Source organism: Berghia stephanieae, chromosome 6, assembly GCF_034508935.2.
Source record: "Berghia stephanieae isolate SIO BIC M18660-M18661 chromosome 6, UCSD_Bste_1.3, whole genome shotgun sequence".
Lineage (NCBI taxonomy): Eukaryota > Metazoa > Mollusca > Gastropoda > Nudibranchia > Aeolidiidae > Berghia > Berghia stephanieae.
In genome coordinates, this window is record NC_088365.1 from 24249140 (window position 1) to 24262903 (window position 13764).

Sequence of the window (13764 nt, forward strand, 5' to 3'; positions counted from 1 at the left end):
AGTCCTTATCAGGTGTGGATCAAATATGGATTTGGACTTGTAAAAAGACTTGTTGTGTAGAGACTAATATTTGGATTCATATTTGAAATTCACGTCAATTCAACAGAATGGGATATCAGCATGCTGGGAAATGATCTGGAGTATTGAATCCTTGCCAGACAAAAATCAAGTGATTTATGTTTATCTGAATAATGCCTTTTTTAGCACAATTACACCTCTCAAAATTACACCTTTATTCAGTCAAAATTACACCTTTTTTCAGTCAAAATTACACATTTATTCAGTCAAAATTACACCTTTGTTTTCTCTCAAAATTACACCTTTTTTCAGTCAAAATTACACATTTATTAAGTCAAAATTACACCTTTGTTTTCTCTCAAAATTACACCTTTTTTCAGTCAAAATTACACCTTTTTTCAGTCAAAATTACACATTTATTCAGTCAAAATTACACCTTTGCTTTCTCTCAAAATTACACCTTTTTTCAGTCAAAATTACACCTTTTTTCAGTCAAAATTACACCTTTTCTTCAGTTGGGGTTGGCAGCTCTGATTATTGTATAATGTGACCCTAACAAACATGTACAATTGTTGGTATTTCTATTGTTTAACGACTGATGTGTATGTTTGTTTTTATCCACACCAGGGCCAGGAACTTATAGTTTATCTAAGGACAGATTTCTTCCCGTCCAGGGGAATTAGCCCTGACGATGCCGAGGTGAGTTCATATAAATGATAAGATAACATAGTCCCTCTGAGAATTCGGCCCATGGAGCTGGAGTTTATCCCTCTTTCTGTAGCGTGGAATTGGCAATAGTAATTGCTTGCTACCCTTTGGATAGGACACTAGTCAATCACAAAGTACTTTCCACCATATCTATCACACCCCGCTACCCAATCACTGCTGAGGGCGGAGGGGTATGAAAAAATATCGACCTCCCTTTCTTAGGTTTCTTAGGAAGAGAAAGAAAGATTTTGGGAAATTTAATATCTGATTTGATTTCATTTTTCTTCAACTGTGGGAGACTTGGGGGGGGGGGGGGGGGGGACATTTTATATATTTTAATAGGAGAAAAGAAGTGAAAGATTTTATATCGTGTGTTTATTTTTATCATTGCTCTTAAAAATTAAAAAGAAGAAAATAAATTTTTGTTTGTTTTTTAAATTGGGCATCATAATAATTGTGTGCAGTGTTCCAGTATTGACAGTTCCTGAAATAATTTGAACCGCTCGTTTAATAGTACAGTTGTCTGGTCTTTTGGTATGACACTCCTCCTTCGGACTGGAAAGTCTAGAATTCAAGTCTCGCTCTGAGTCTGAGTGGCACATAGTTGAGTCCTTGGAAAAGGCTCTTTTCTTACATTCTCTCCTCTTACTCAAGTTTAAAATGAGTACTCTGCCTCTAACAGTGTTGTCTCTGTCGGAAAAAATAAATTTGTTATGTCGTCAAACAAGCATCATATCTCATCCTACATGTTTAATGTTGCTGTTGGCTAAGGACCCCTTGTAAAGTGCTTTGAGCACATTTAGTGAATATTGCTTTATATGAATGCTCTATATGCTCATCATCTTCTTGAACAAAAAAATAACTAGATATATAATTTTTTTTTTATGCTTTAAATTGTTTGCAGGTGTACATAACAAATCTTCAATCCGATATAAAAGTATTCAAACCATGGCTGAAGGTGAGAAAATCATTTTTGATAATAATAATAAGTATAATAATAATACTGTATTGCATTCCAAAAAGGACATTTATTTTTTTTTACAGATAATTATATAAATTATAATTTACATATTTTAGAATAGATAATAGAAATACATCATAATAGTGTATATGACTGAGTTGCGATTTCACTAGAAGACTTGGCGTTTGCAGACAATATTGCTCTAACCTCGAGCATCTCCAATCCAAAATATCACGTCAGGAACGGCATGCAAGTCGAATTGGGCTGAAGATAAACAATAAGAAATGCAAGAGCTTGAGGATCAACTCAAAACAGGACATAGATATTGAAATCAACAAATGAAGAAGTTGGCAATGTTGAAAACTTCAATTATCTTGGAGCTGGAATGTGTAAAGTGTGATGTGGAGTTGGAAAGAAGGATAGGGCTGGCATGGGGGAATTTTGGCAGAAAAACAACAAAGATAAAACTCTTCAAATCCTGCGAAACATGGAAAATGAGCAAAGAAGAGTGGACACTTTCCAAAACAAATGTCTCAAGAATATTAAGAATAAGATGGCAACAGCATATATAGCAACAGATGAAGTGATGGAATTGGTAGGAACGGAGAAGGTCAGTACAATAGTAAAGAGGAAGAGATGGAACTGGATTGGACATGTATTGAGAAAGGAAAATGGGTTTGATTGTGCTATGGCGATAGGTTGGACACCAAGAGGAAATAGGAGAAAGGGATGCCCAAAAACAACATGGCACAGAATTTAGAAATTGCCTTTATTCATCCCATAGGGGAAATTTGTCTCTAGGGTCTATGCCAAGGGAAGACTGGAATAACCCAGGCGTCAGCCACAATGCAGCGCCGCATATTGAGCTAGGATGAGGTGACTTGCTCAAGACCACACAGCACAACGGCAGGCGATTGACTCGGTACCTTTGGGTATGAAGCAGAATCTGTACCACTAAGCCACGCTGCCCCCCCTGGTGGAGAGGGAAAGAAACAATGTTGGCATATTATACTCCTGGAAGCAAGCAAGAACTAAAGCAATGAACCGGAGCAAATGGAGGGGAAACTGTTCAGGCCTTATTCACCTCCTGTGTAATATCATCTTCCACACGTCATATTGACTAGGGACCCCTCGTAAAATGCTTATAGTATGATTAGTGGATATAAATGCTCAAATTAACCCCCCCCCCCCCCCCCCAAAAAAAAAACATATTTCTTATTCAAGAAGGAAATTTAATAAAATTTTGTATAAATTCTGTATAACTTGATACTATACTCTATGTCAATTTTAAAAATTAGTTACTCAAGTTGTTTTTTTTTTGTTTTGTTTTTTTTTATCCAGAGCTTCTTCCTACGTGCCAAGTCATGACCAAGAAACCGTGCTTAGTTTGTTTTATCAATTTAGTCTGTGAATAATTATTCTTACAACAGGTGACAGAAATTACGACGTGTTACTACTGTGTGAAAAGTAATGTACCAAAACCAATGTAACAGTTTCAAACAAGAAGAAACACTGAATGTTTTAGGTTCAAAACCCTCCTTCAGGCAATAACAGGAGAAAAAAAAAGTAGTAATATTTCAATTCTAATCCAAATCGTCTTTCCCATTTATCTGGATTACATATTTGAAGTGATGTTTTAACGTTTTTGGGGGTCCCAATAGCTCAGTTGGTAGAGCGCTCTCTTCACACGCAAAGGCGACCAAGATCAATCCCGTGTGCAGTCTAGATTATTATTTTTTTCCTATCCAAAGGGTGGCAAGCAATTGCTATTGTCCGTTTCACGCTATAGAATCCGGGATAAACTCCGGCTCCATGGGCCTAGTGGCTCTGAAGGACTTCTTTATTAACATTTTTATTGTTTTTGTTAATGGTTGAAGTAGAGTTTTGAGCCCGAAACGTTTCATGCTAAGTCTTTTACTATATGTTTGAAGTTGTTACATTTTATTTTTGCACATTATAGGTTACTGGGAAAGTCTGCTTTTTTCATCTTAATTCACTCAAATTTGGAAAAAAAATGTATGAAAAATGAGCATGTACATAGATAGTACTATTCAACTATCATTAACATGTAAAATCTAAAAACATTAGCTTTGATACTACGCCTATAATTTGTCTCAGAAAAATGCAATAAATAGGCATGGGGTAAAAATAACCTGGGTAAACTACAGATATAGTCGGTGTTAGGGCTGAGTGAGTTAAATTCCAGTTTTTCAGCATTATAATTCTGCCAATGTGTAGATACAGAGAGGCAGTTCTGTTTGTGGTTATATTAACTCTTTCAGCACCAATGGCCGCACAGTGCAGCCAGTCTTGAAAGGCAAATGCAATAATGTAATCCAATCCTACTTTCTACTAAAGTACTATAAATTGAACCAATAGTATCATTTCTTTTCATCAGAACATTCAATTGGCCCAAGGGGTATTTTAATTGAGATTTTGCACCAAATTCGAATGTCGCTTTGTCTTAGCTTGTCATTCTCATGCTGCCTCAATCAGGTGTCAGCCATTTTGTGACGGAAATGCGAATATAGCCTCAGGGCTGAAAGAGTTACGGGAGGTAATGTTTTGAAAAAAATTTTAGGTGCAGCGTGAAAGAGTTTGAGTTAAGCGACTTGCACTGTTGTTGTTTTGTTGTTGAATATGACAATGTACATAAACCTTTTATAGCAGTGGTTGTTGTAACTTTTATTATGATAATGAAGTTGACGATGTGTAGATATAAATCTTATGTCAAGCCAAAGTAACTGGGTAAGGTTCCCGACCTCCCATAGTGGGCAGGGAGGTCGTTTCCTATGTCTTCTATACCCCTTTATCTGTTTTCTGAATTGCTCTCTGCCTTTGTCTTTAAATGAGATTACTTTTGTCCTGGCCCTTGTCTGAGTCCTTGGCTGAGGGAAAAAGTCTAATACATAGTGTTCCTCTTAATAGGATCCTGCGCTTGTGTCTGGATGAGACTTTTAGGTGATCTCAATTAAAGAAAACCGATAGTGTGCTCTTAGAATCTATATCATATCTGTTCCCTATTGGTACCATTCTTCTTTGTCTTACTTTTCTTGTGTGCCTTTAATTGTAAATCTAGAATTTATTTTTTTTGACTTGACTATCCCATTTTCTTCCTTTTTACTGGTGCTGAAATGTTCTAACTGTGTCACAATCGCTTTAAAGTCCTTAAAAACAAACATCTTTAAAAATAAAAATAACAACAAAATCAAATCCGTGGAAATGCTCTAAATAAATGTCCATGTTTGAAAATTAGGAGGTTATGTTTGGGCGGTAATTTTAACCTCCACAATCTATATTGTTTTTTTGTTTTTTTATCTTTCACCTTACGCAATTCAATTTCTCTCTATCTGTACATAATATTTGTCCTCTTATTAGATAATCTGTAAAAATGATTTTCTACACGATTTCACCTACTATTATCATAAGCAGAGTTGCTTACTACTACAAAAATTTCTGAGTACTACGTATTTTCATCTTTAATTCAATCAACTTCATGAAACAAAGTTTTGTTGCCAGAGCTAGTATATAGAGGAAAGGGGGAGTTGAAAGCATGAATTTATTGCATTTTAACACAAATTGGTAATTTTTAAAAGTAATTATAGTGTCTACTGTGTTATGACTCCTGAAAACTTCGAATTTTTCCAATTTCAAGTTGGCAGGTCTGATCATAAGTGACAGTTATTTGCTTTAATGATATAGAAAATATATATTGTTATGTAATATATTTTTCATGTATTTTTTAAAGCAACTAAAAATAACTGTAAAAAGTAACAAACAAAAATTAATATAACAGCTTTCAAGAAAATAACAAAATACCAAACACGGAACGTTTCAGGCTCAAAACTTTTCTTCAGCCAACGACAAAAAACAATAAATACATTACTTAGACGTCTATCTGGGTTTTTAAGTAATATGTTTATGTTTTGTTTTGTTTTTTGTTTTTGTTGTTGGCTGAAGAAGGTATTTGAGACCGAAACGTTTTGTGTTTGGTATTTTGTTCTGTTTTAAAGCTGTTATAGTCATTTGTGTTTATTTCTTTTTACAGTTCACAGCTTCTAGCAGATTAGTATCACTTTGACTTAGAAATAACCGTTGGTTTTGGGATAAATCCTATTTTTTGTCCATACCATTACAACAACATGTACCACCCTTGGTTACGTTGATCTGTGTGGATACTTTAATACTGACATGATAATTGTCGCTAACAATAATACGTTGAATCAACTATGATAGTATTAATCGTTAATGTGTAACATAATGTAAAATTAAAATTATTTTTTTTTTAACTCAGATTCAGGGTGTCGTGGACTGCTGTTCTATTTTGTAAATTTCAGTAAGTGAGAATGTTATGATGTAAGGATGTGTGTATTTATAGGTGTGGATTCGCAAGGTAAGAAGAAAGATGAAGAATGTAATTTGTATGTATGTGCATATGAATTATGTGTGTTTATATGTGAGAGAGAGAGTATATTAGTTTTTTAAAATTATATTATTGTGTGGAGCGTTTGGAATGTTATTTTCAAGATAGGTTTTTGATTAGAGCTGTAATATCACTAGTAATACAGGTTACAGGATCACAAAGGACACACGATGTATTCATTATCGAAAACGTTTAAATTGAGCATAGTGTCTGGTTATGTTTTATTGAATACAGATATTACGAATTGGTCAGGTCAGAATTGAATGTATTTTATTTTACTTCTTTTTAATTGGAGCAGGAAGGAGGGGCATTTAAGACAAAGGGTTGTATTGTTAAATTTACAAATTTACAGAAAATGTATGTGAAGATATAACGGGCATTACTTTTTACAATACTGTTTTGTTTTAACCAAGCAGAAGAAAAAAAATAATTTTTTAATGCTGTTTTTATTTTATTTTATATATATATTTTTTTAAGTTACAACCTTTTTTTATTTTATTTTATTTGCAGTTTTTATTTTATCATGTTTTTTAACTAAAGATAAAGCAGACTCTATGCTTTTTTTAATGTGAAAAAAAATAATAATAATAACCATTGCAATGAATTGTATAATTATAATTTGAGCTTGGAATATAAGCCAATAAACTGATTAATTCAAATACATTGTCTTTGTATACATTATGTACAAATTATGAAAATGTATGTGTAGAACTTTACCAATCAAAGCAGAACGAAAGATTTCAACAGGGTGGGATCTTCTGATCTCTCATGTTGGCTAGGACTAGAGAGATCACTCGCTGTATCCTCTATCCCCTACATGTTTCCCTTTCCATGTCGCTCTCTGCCTTTGTTGTGGATTGAGATTGCTCTTTTTTTTTCCTGGTCCTGTGTTTGTTTTGTTTTTAAGGGTTTTACGGCGCTTGCAACACATTTAGGTTATATCAGCGCCAGTAAAAAGGAAGAAAATGGGATAGTAAAAAGTTCTAGAATTACAATTCAAGCACCCAAGAGAAAGTAAGACGAAGGGGAACTTGGAACAAATAGGGATCAGATGTAGATTCCAAGAGCGTCGTACCACCTATGTACTTAGTTTGAGATCACCTATAATTCTCATCCGGGCACAAGTACAAAATCCAACAAAGAGGAATACACTCAAATGCTTACATTATACATAATGCAAAATAACAATACATAACACAGAGAGATGATTTACAAGGAAAATATAATCATCTCCCAAAACAATAACTATGCATTTGACTGTTTCCCTCCCAGTCAGGACAAAACCAAGTAATCTCATTCCAAGACAAAGACAGAAAGCATGTTGGAAAACAGATATAGGGGAATATAAGACACAGTATGTACCTCCCTGCCTACTATGGGAGGCCAGGAACCCTACCCAGTTCCTGGTCCTGGCGAGGATCCTTATCTGGGAGGGATACAGTACAGTCAAATATCTAGTACCTTTTTTGAGAGATATTTTTTCCCCTGTAAATCATAACAGTTCTTTTATAATCATTATTTCGAATAGTATTTATTGTACATTATTAACAAGAAATGAAGTCAGTAGGAAGGTGCCAGAAGACAAAAGAGAATAAAAACTTTGTGGTGGCAATGGGGGCTCGAACCCGCTATCTTACTGGTACGACAACTCAGCCTAGCCGAGGAGATCTTGGCTATCCACGATCCCCAAAAAGTCGTTTCAAACTCTGTCTTTCTTGAGCCACTCTCCCCAACTTCTTGAGGTCACGGGTTCAACACACACAAACGCCACGAGGTTAGATGTACATTGTACTTTGTAAACATCTGATCATATCCTTCATAGTGGGATCCTCTGCTTGTGCCTGAATGGGACTTTTATGTAATGTCAAAATAGGCACATCCATGGAGTGATCATGGCACCTTCTGTTCTATATTTGAACCAGTCCCCACATTGTCTTACCTTGTGCGGCTATGTGGTCTTGTGGTATGACACTCGCTTTCAGATTGGATGGTCCTGGGTTCAAGCCTCGCTTGGCACATAGTTGAGTCTTTGGAAAAGGCTCTATACTCACATTCTCTCACCGTACTCGGGTGTAAATGAATACCTAGCTGTTAACAGCGTTGTCTGTCGGAAAAAAAATGCAATATTGCCTAACAGGCGTCATGTACCATTCTACGTGTTACGTGTTGCTGTTGGTCAGGGACTGCTTGTAAAGCGCTTTGAGCACATTTAGTGGATATTGCGCTATATAAAAGCTCAAGTTATTTTTTTTAAGTTCAAGTCTTGCTTTTAATTTCAGATCTACAACTTTCTCCTCCCCCATCTTCCTTTTTACTGGCGCTGAAATGACTCTGTTTTAGTTTTTGTTTTTTTAAGGGTAGTTTTAAGACGCTAAGACAAATGGTAACTGGTTCAAATAGGAAACATATGTAGATTCCAAGATGACACTACCATTGTTTTGAGATCACCTAAAAGTCTCATCCAGACACAAGCTAAGAGGAATACACTCAAATTTTTACAAACCATATATAATAAGTAAACAAAACAATACAGTGCGTAACAGAGAGAAGATTTACAAGGAAAAAAATATCATCTCCCAAAACCAACTATACATTTGACTGTTTCCCTCCCAGCCAGGGTATCCGACCAAGGCGAGGACAAAACCAAGTAATCTCATTCCAAGACAGACAGAAAGCATTCCTGGAAAACAGATATAGGGGGATTGAAGTAGAAGACATGGCAAGTACCCCCCTGCCCACTAAAATGACTCTAATAGCGTCACAAGCACAGTACCAAAAAATATAAACAAAACACTAAAACAAACAAAAGATTCGAAGAAAAGGTCATCCCAAAAAATCATCCTGTTTGTACGAAACAGGAGTGAAGTGAATATTGTGAGTAAAAGTAAAAGGTGGTGGGGGAAGAGGTCACCCCATGTCTTCCATCCTCTATATGTTTTCTGAGTTGCTTTCTGTCTTTGTCTTGGTGTGAGATTACTTGCTTTTGTCCTAGCCCTGGCCAAGTCCTTACTGAGAGGGAAACAGTCAAATGTATAGATATAGTTTTGGGAGATATCCCAGTTTCTATAGCGTGAAACGGACAATAGCAATTTCTTACTACCCTTTGGATAGGACGCTAGTCTATCACCAAGTAGATTTTTAAGGGTTCCAATCCGAAAGCGAGTGCCATCATACCACAAGACCACATAACGATCAGAAGCAAGACTTGTAATCGATCCTGATCATAGGTCTCCTGACAAATTAGGGAGCAGGCACTGGTGTAAGATAACAATCTGAGAACATGTGTATGAAACATGGCCGGACAAAGCAGAAAGAAAAACAAACAAAAAAAATCATCCCTTTAAATTAATAACTAGCCTCGACTTTGATTTTTTTCTTGTATTTTCTTACTTCTTTGGTACCGTTTCATGCACATGCTTTTTAGGGCTATTGTTTGTTTGTTTGTTTTTAAGGGTTTTACAGCGCTTGCAACACATATAGGTCATATCAGCCCCCAGTAAAAAGGAAGAAAATGGGACATTCAAAAAGGTTCTAGAATTACATTTAACGCACTCAAGAAAAGGTAAGACAAAGGGGAATTTGTTTGTTGTTTGTTGTTGTTTGTTGCTTTAGGTCTCTTCCAACACAATTGAGGTTATATGAGAGACCGCTGAAACAAAAAAAACAAACAATCTAACAAAAATAGTACAAATGTCAATCAAAATCATAACCTAAAGATATCATAAGCTAAATTATAAATAACAAGAACAAACACAGGATTACAGGAAAAAAAATATCCCTGTCAAAAATACAATCACAAACCAAGAAGCAGGATAGGCTAGAAAGAGTAAAAAGACGACATCAAGTACTGGATCGATACACCCATGCGAACATCATAGGTATATGATTCAAGGGTGATGCTCCCATCCAACCACCCGCGGGAATTTGTTCAAATAGGAAACAGATGTAGATTCCAAGAGCACACTATCAAAGTACTTAGTTTGAGATCACCTAAAAGTCTCATCCAGACACAAGCACAGGTACCAACTAATGTTTTTGTTTTGTTTTTAAGGGTTTTACGGCGCTTGCAACACATTTAGGTCATATCAGCGCCAGTAAAAAGGAAGAAAATGGATAGTAAAAAGTTCTAGAATTACAATTAAAGCACCCAGGAAAAGGTAAGACAAAGGGGAACTGGGAACAAATAGGGATCAGATGTAGATTCCAAGAGCATACCACCAATGTACTTAGTTTGAGATCACCTATAAGTCTCATCCGGACACAAGCACAAAATCCAACAGAGAGGAATACACTCAAATGCTTACATTATACACTAAAAATAACAAATATAATAATACATAACAGAGAGATGATTTACAAGGAAAAAATTACCATCTCCCAAAACAATAACTATGCATTTGACTGTTTCCCTCCCAGCCAAGACTCCAACCAGGGCCAGGACAAAATCAAGTAACCTCATTTCAGACAAAGACAGAAAGCATGTTGGAAAACAGATATAAAGGGATAGAAGACACAGTATGGACCTCCCTGCCCGCTATGGGAGGTCAGGATCCCCACCCAGATTTCACCACGTGGTCCCAACTAAGAGGGATACACTCAAATGTTTACAAATCATATAAAATATGTAAACATAACAATACAGTGCATAACAGCGATGATTTACAAGACAAAAAATATCATCTCCCAAAACTCTCTATACATTTGACTGTTGGAGGTTACATTTTTAAAAATATAAACATTTTACATTTTCTATTTTCAAGAATGAAGACATTTATTTTTCATAAGCATTTTTCATTGTTCAAAAAATTATCTGTCAACAAAAGACACGAAAGTGTTAGTGATAGAAAAACATTCAACAATAAGAAAACCAATCAATTCATTGCATCGGTACTTGGTACTGATAAAACGTATTGAACAAAAAAAAAGAGTACAAAAGACGGTGAGTAGTAATGTTATATTTCCCCCTTCCCTCTTCATTGATTCTGACTGGAAGTGAAAAAAATCTTTTCTCCTTCCCCTCGTTGGTTTGGATTTTACAAGTAGTCAAACCTTTATCATTTGTTTTTGTTGGCTGAAAAAGAGTTTTGAGTCCGAAATGTTCTGTGAAAAGTAGGGTATTTAATTTAGTTCTATTTTGAAATTGTTATAATATTATGTTCACATTTTGTTCAATACTTTTTGTCTTTAACCCACTCAAACACCGACTATCTCGGTATGTGGCCATGGTTACTTTTACCCTATCATCATATACATTGAGGCTATGTGGTCTAGTGGTATGACACTCACTTTCGGATCGGAAGGTCCTGGGTTCGAGCGTCACACCCAGCGCATAGTTGATTCCTTGGAAAAGGCTCTTTACTCATATTCTCTCACCGTACTCAGGTGTAAAATGAGTACCTGTCCGTTAACAGCGTTGTCTTTGTCCGAAAAATTGTAATATCGCCTAACAGGCGTCATGTTCCATACTACATGTTAAATGTTGCTGTTGACCAGGTATCCCTTGTAAAGCGCTTTGAGCACATTTAGTGGATATTGCGCTATATAAAGCTCAATTTTTTTTTTTACATTATTCTGAGACAAATCAGAAGCGTATTATTAAAGCTACTGGTTTTGAATCTTATACATGTTAACAAGTTAACTGCCAAACTCTGGAAAAACATATATGTATGTATTTAAAAATTTGGCTAGAAAACTCATCCTTCAAATACTGATTGATTTAAATGACCATCATCTTGTCGAAAACTCTAAAGCCTGGAACTTTAAGTAAGGAAGACCTCAAAAAATTGAGCTTTTTTTTTTTTGTGAGCTTTTTATTATATAGCGCAATATCCACTAAACGTGCTCAAAGCGCTTTACAAGAGGCCCTGGCCAACAGTAAATTTAACATTGAGGACGGGACATGTCGCCTGTCAGGCAATATTACAATTTTTTCGACAGAGACAACAATGTAAACGGCCAGGTACTCATTTTACACCCGAGTACGGTGAGAGAATGTGAGTAAAGAGCCTTCTCCAAGGACTCAACTATGCGCCGAAAGAGGCTCAAACCCAGGACCTTCCGATCCGAAAGCGAGTGTCATACACATGACCACATAGCCACACAAGATCTCAGGTTTTGAGAGTTTTTGCTAAGATGAGGGTCATTAAATCGATCAATATTTGAAGGATGAGTTTTCTGGCCAAATTTTTAAATACATGTTTTTCCAGAGTACGACAGTTGACAAGGTTAATGGTAGCTGAATCAAACTTTGTACGCATTCCAACTTTCTTGAAGATTGAGTAAATAAGTTTGTTTTTGTGGGTTTTTCTCAATGGTGGAAAGTACCAAAGAGTTTTGTTTTTCTATTTTTCAATGTTGAAATGAACCAAAAATCTCTAGGGAGAGCAGACGGCACACAGAGGTAGAGGTCAAGGGTTGAGTCAACAGTCCACAGTTTCCAGCAGCTTTTGTCTTCACATTGATACTGATAGTAATTTAGAAAAGTGTGGAGCGCAAACTCATATCAATTATAATGAGAAATATGCAGACCTGCCTACCTGGACTTGGAAAAAATTGTAGTTTTCAGGGGTTTTAACATAGTAGACACTAGAACTATGAGTAAAAATTACCAGTTTGTCAATAATATGATAAAATGTTGCTTTTAACTCCATTATAGACTACCTACTAGCAACAAAACTTTGTTTTCAAGAAGTTTTATTGAATCAAACATCTTTATATAATTGTCAGTTTGGAACCAAAAATCTGTTTGTTTGTTTTTTGTTTTTAAGGGTTTTACGGCGCTTGCAACACATTTAGGTTATATCAGCGCCAGTAAAAAGGAAGAAAATAGGATAGTAAAAAAGTTCTAGAATTACAATTAAAGCACCCAAGAAAAAGTAAGACAAAGGGGAACTGAGAACAAATAGGGATCAGATGTAGATTCCAAGAGCATACCACCTATGTACTTAGTTTGAAATCACCTACAAGTCTCATCCAGACACAAGCACAAAATCCAACAAAGAAGAATACACTCAAATGCTTACATTATACATTCAAAATAAAAATAATACATAACAGAGAGATGATTTACAAGGAAAAAAATATCATCTCCCAAAACAATAACTATGCATTTGACTGTTTCCCTCCCAGCTAGGACTCCGGCCAGAGCCAGGACAAAACCAAGTAATCTCATTCCAAGACAAAGACAGAAAGCATGTTGGAAAACAGATATAAGGGGATAGAAGACACAGTATGTACCTCCCTGCCCGCTATGAGTCAAAAATCTGTAGTTCTACGAAATTTTTGCAGTAGTAGACAGGTCTGTATATGGTATGGAGAAATCCCAGATGAAAACCGGAGAATTTTTTAAATATCACGATGTCAAAGAGCCAAACTCCAGATCTAATGGAATTCCACATTTGCCTCTTTTTGACACCATGAAATCTTTAATCTGTTTTCATCTGCGGCTTCTCCATTCCCTTTATTACTCATGGATAGTGCAGTGACAGAAAACTTGACATTTGCATAGATATAATAATATTGTTATTGTAACCCATCAACTATTTATGTATGACATGTCCGTGGAATGAAACTTTTAAATATAAGTCAAAAAAAAAAAAAGGAAATAAAGCTTTAAACCACTTTTTCATCTTCTTCTTGCTTCTCTCCCTTTGCT

At 35.6% G+C, this 13764-nt stretch overlaps 2 protein-coding genes across 3 annotated transcripts in view; one reads left to right on the forward strand and one right to left on the reverse strand.

Annotated features, from left to right (window-relative positions):
- LOC144974724 (exportin-T-like) overlaps positions 1–6771 on the forward strand; it is a 52472-nt gene extending 45701 nt beyond the window's left edge. For both annotated transcript variants that reach the window (XM_078917911.1, XM_078917910.1), the window contains exons 25-27: positions 646–717; positions 1631–1684; positions 3029–6771. In XM_078917911.1, the coding sequence (XP_078774037.1) occupies positions 646–717; positions 1631–1684; positions 3029–3055 (153 nt within the window). In that variant the 3' untranslated portion in view covers positions 3056–6771. The remainder of the gene's footprint in view (positions 1–645; positions 718–1630; positions 1685–3028) is intronic.
- The window catches only part of LOC144974725 (uncharacterized), a 35933-nt gene continuing 24009 nt past the window's right edge, over positions 1841–13764 (reverse strand). The window contains exon 10 of the mRNA XM_078917914.1: positions 1841–1951. Coding sequence (XP_078774040.1) covers positions 1924–1951 — 28 coding nt within the window. The 3' untranslated portion in view covers positions 1841–1923. The remainder of the gene's footprint in view (positions 1952–13764) is intronic.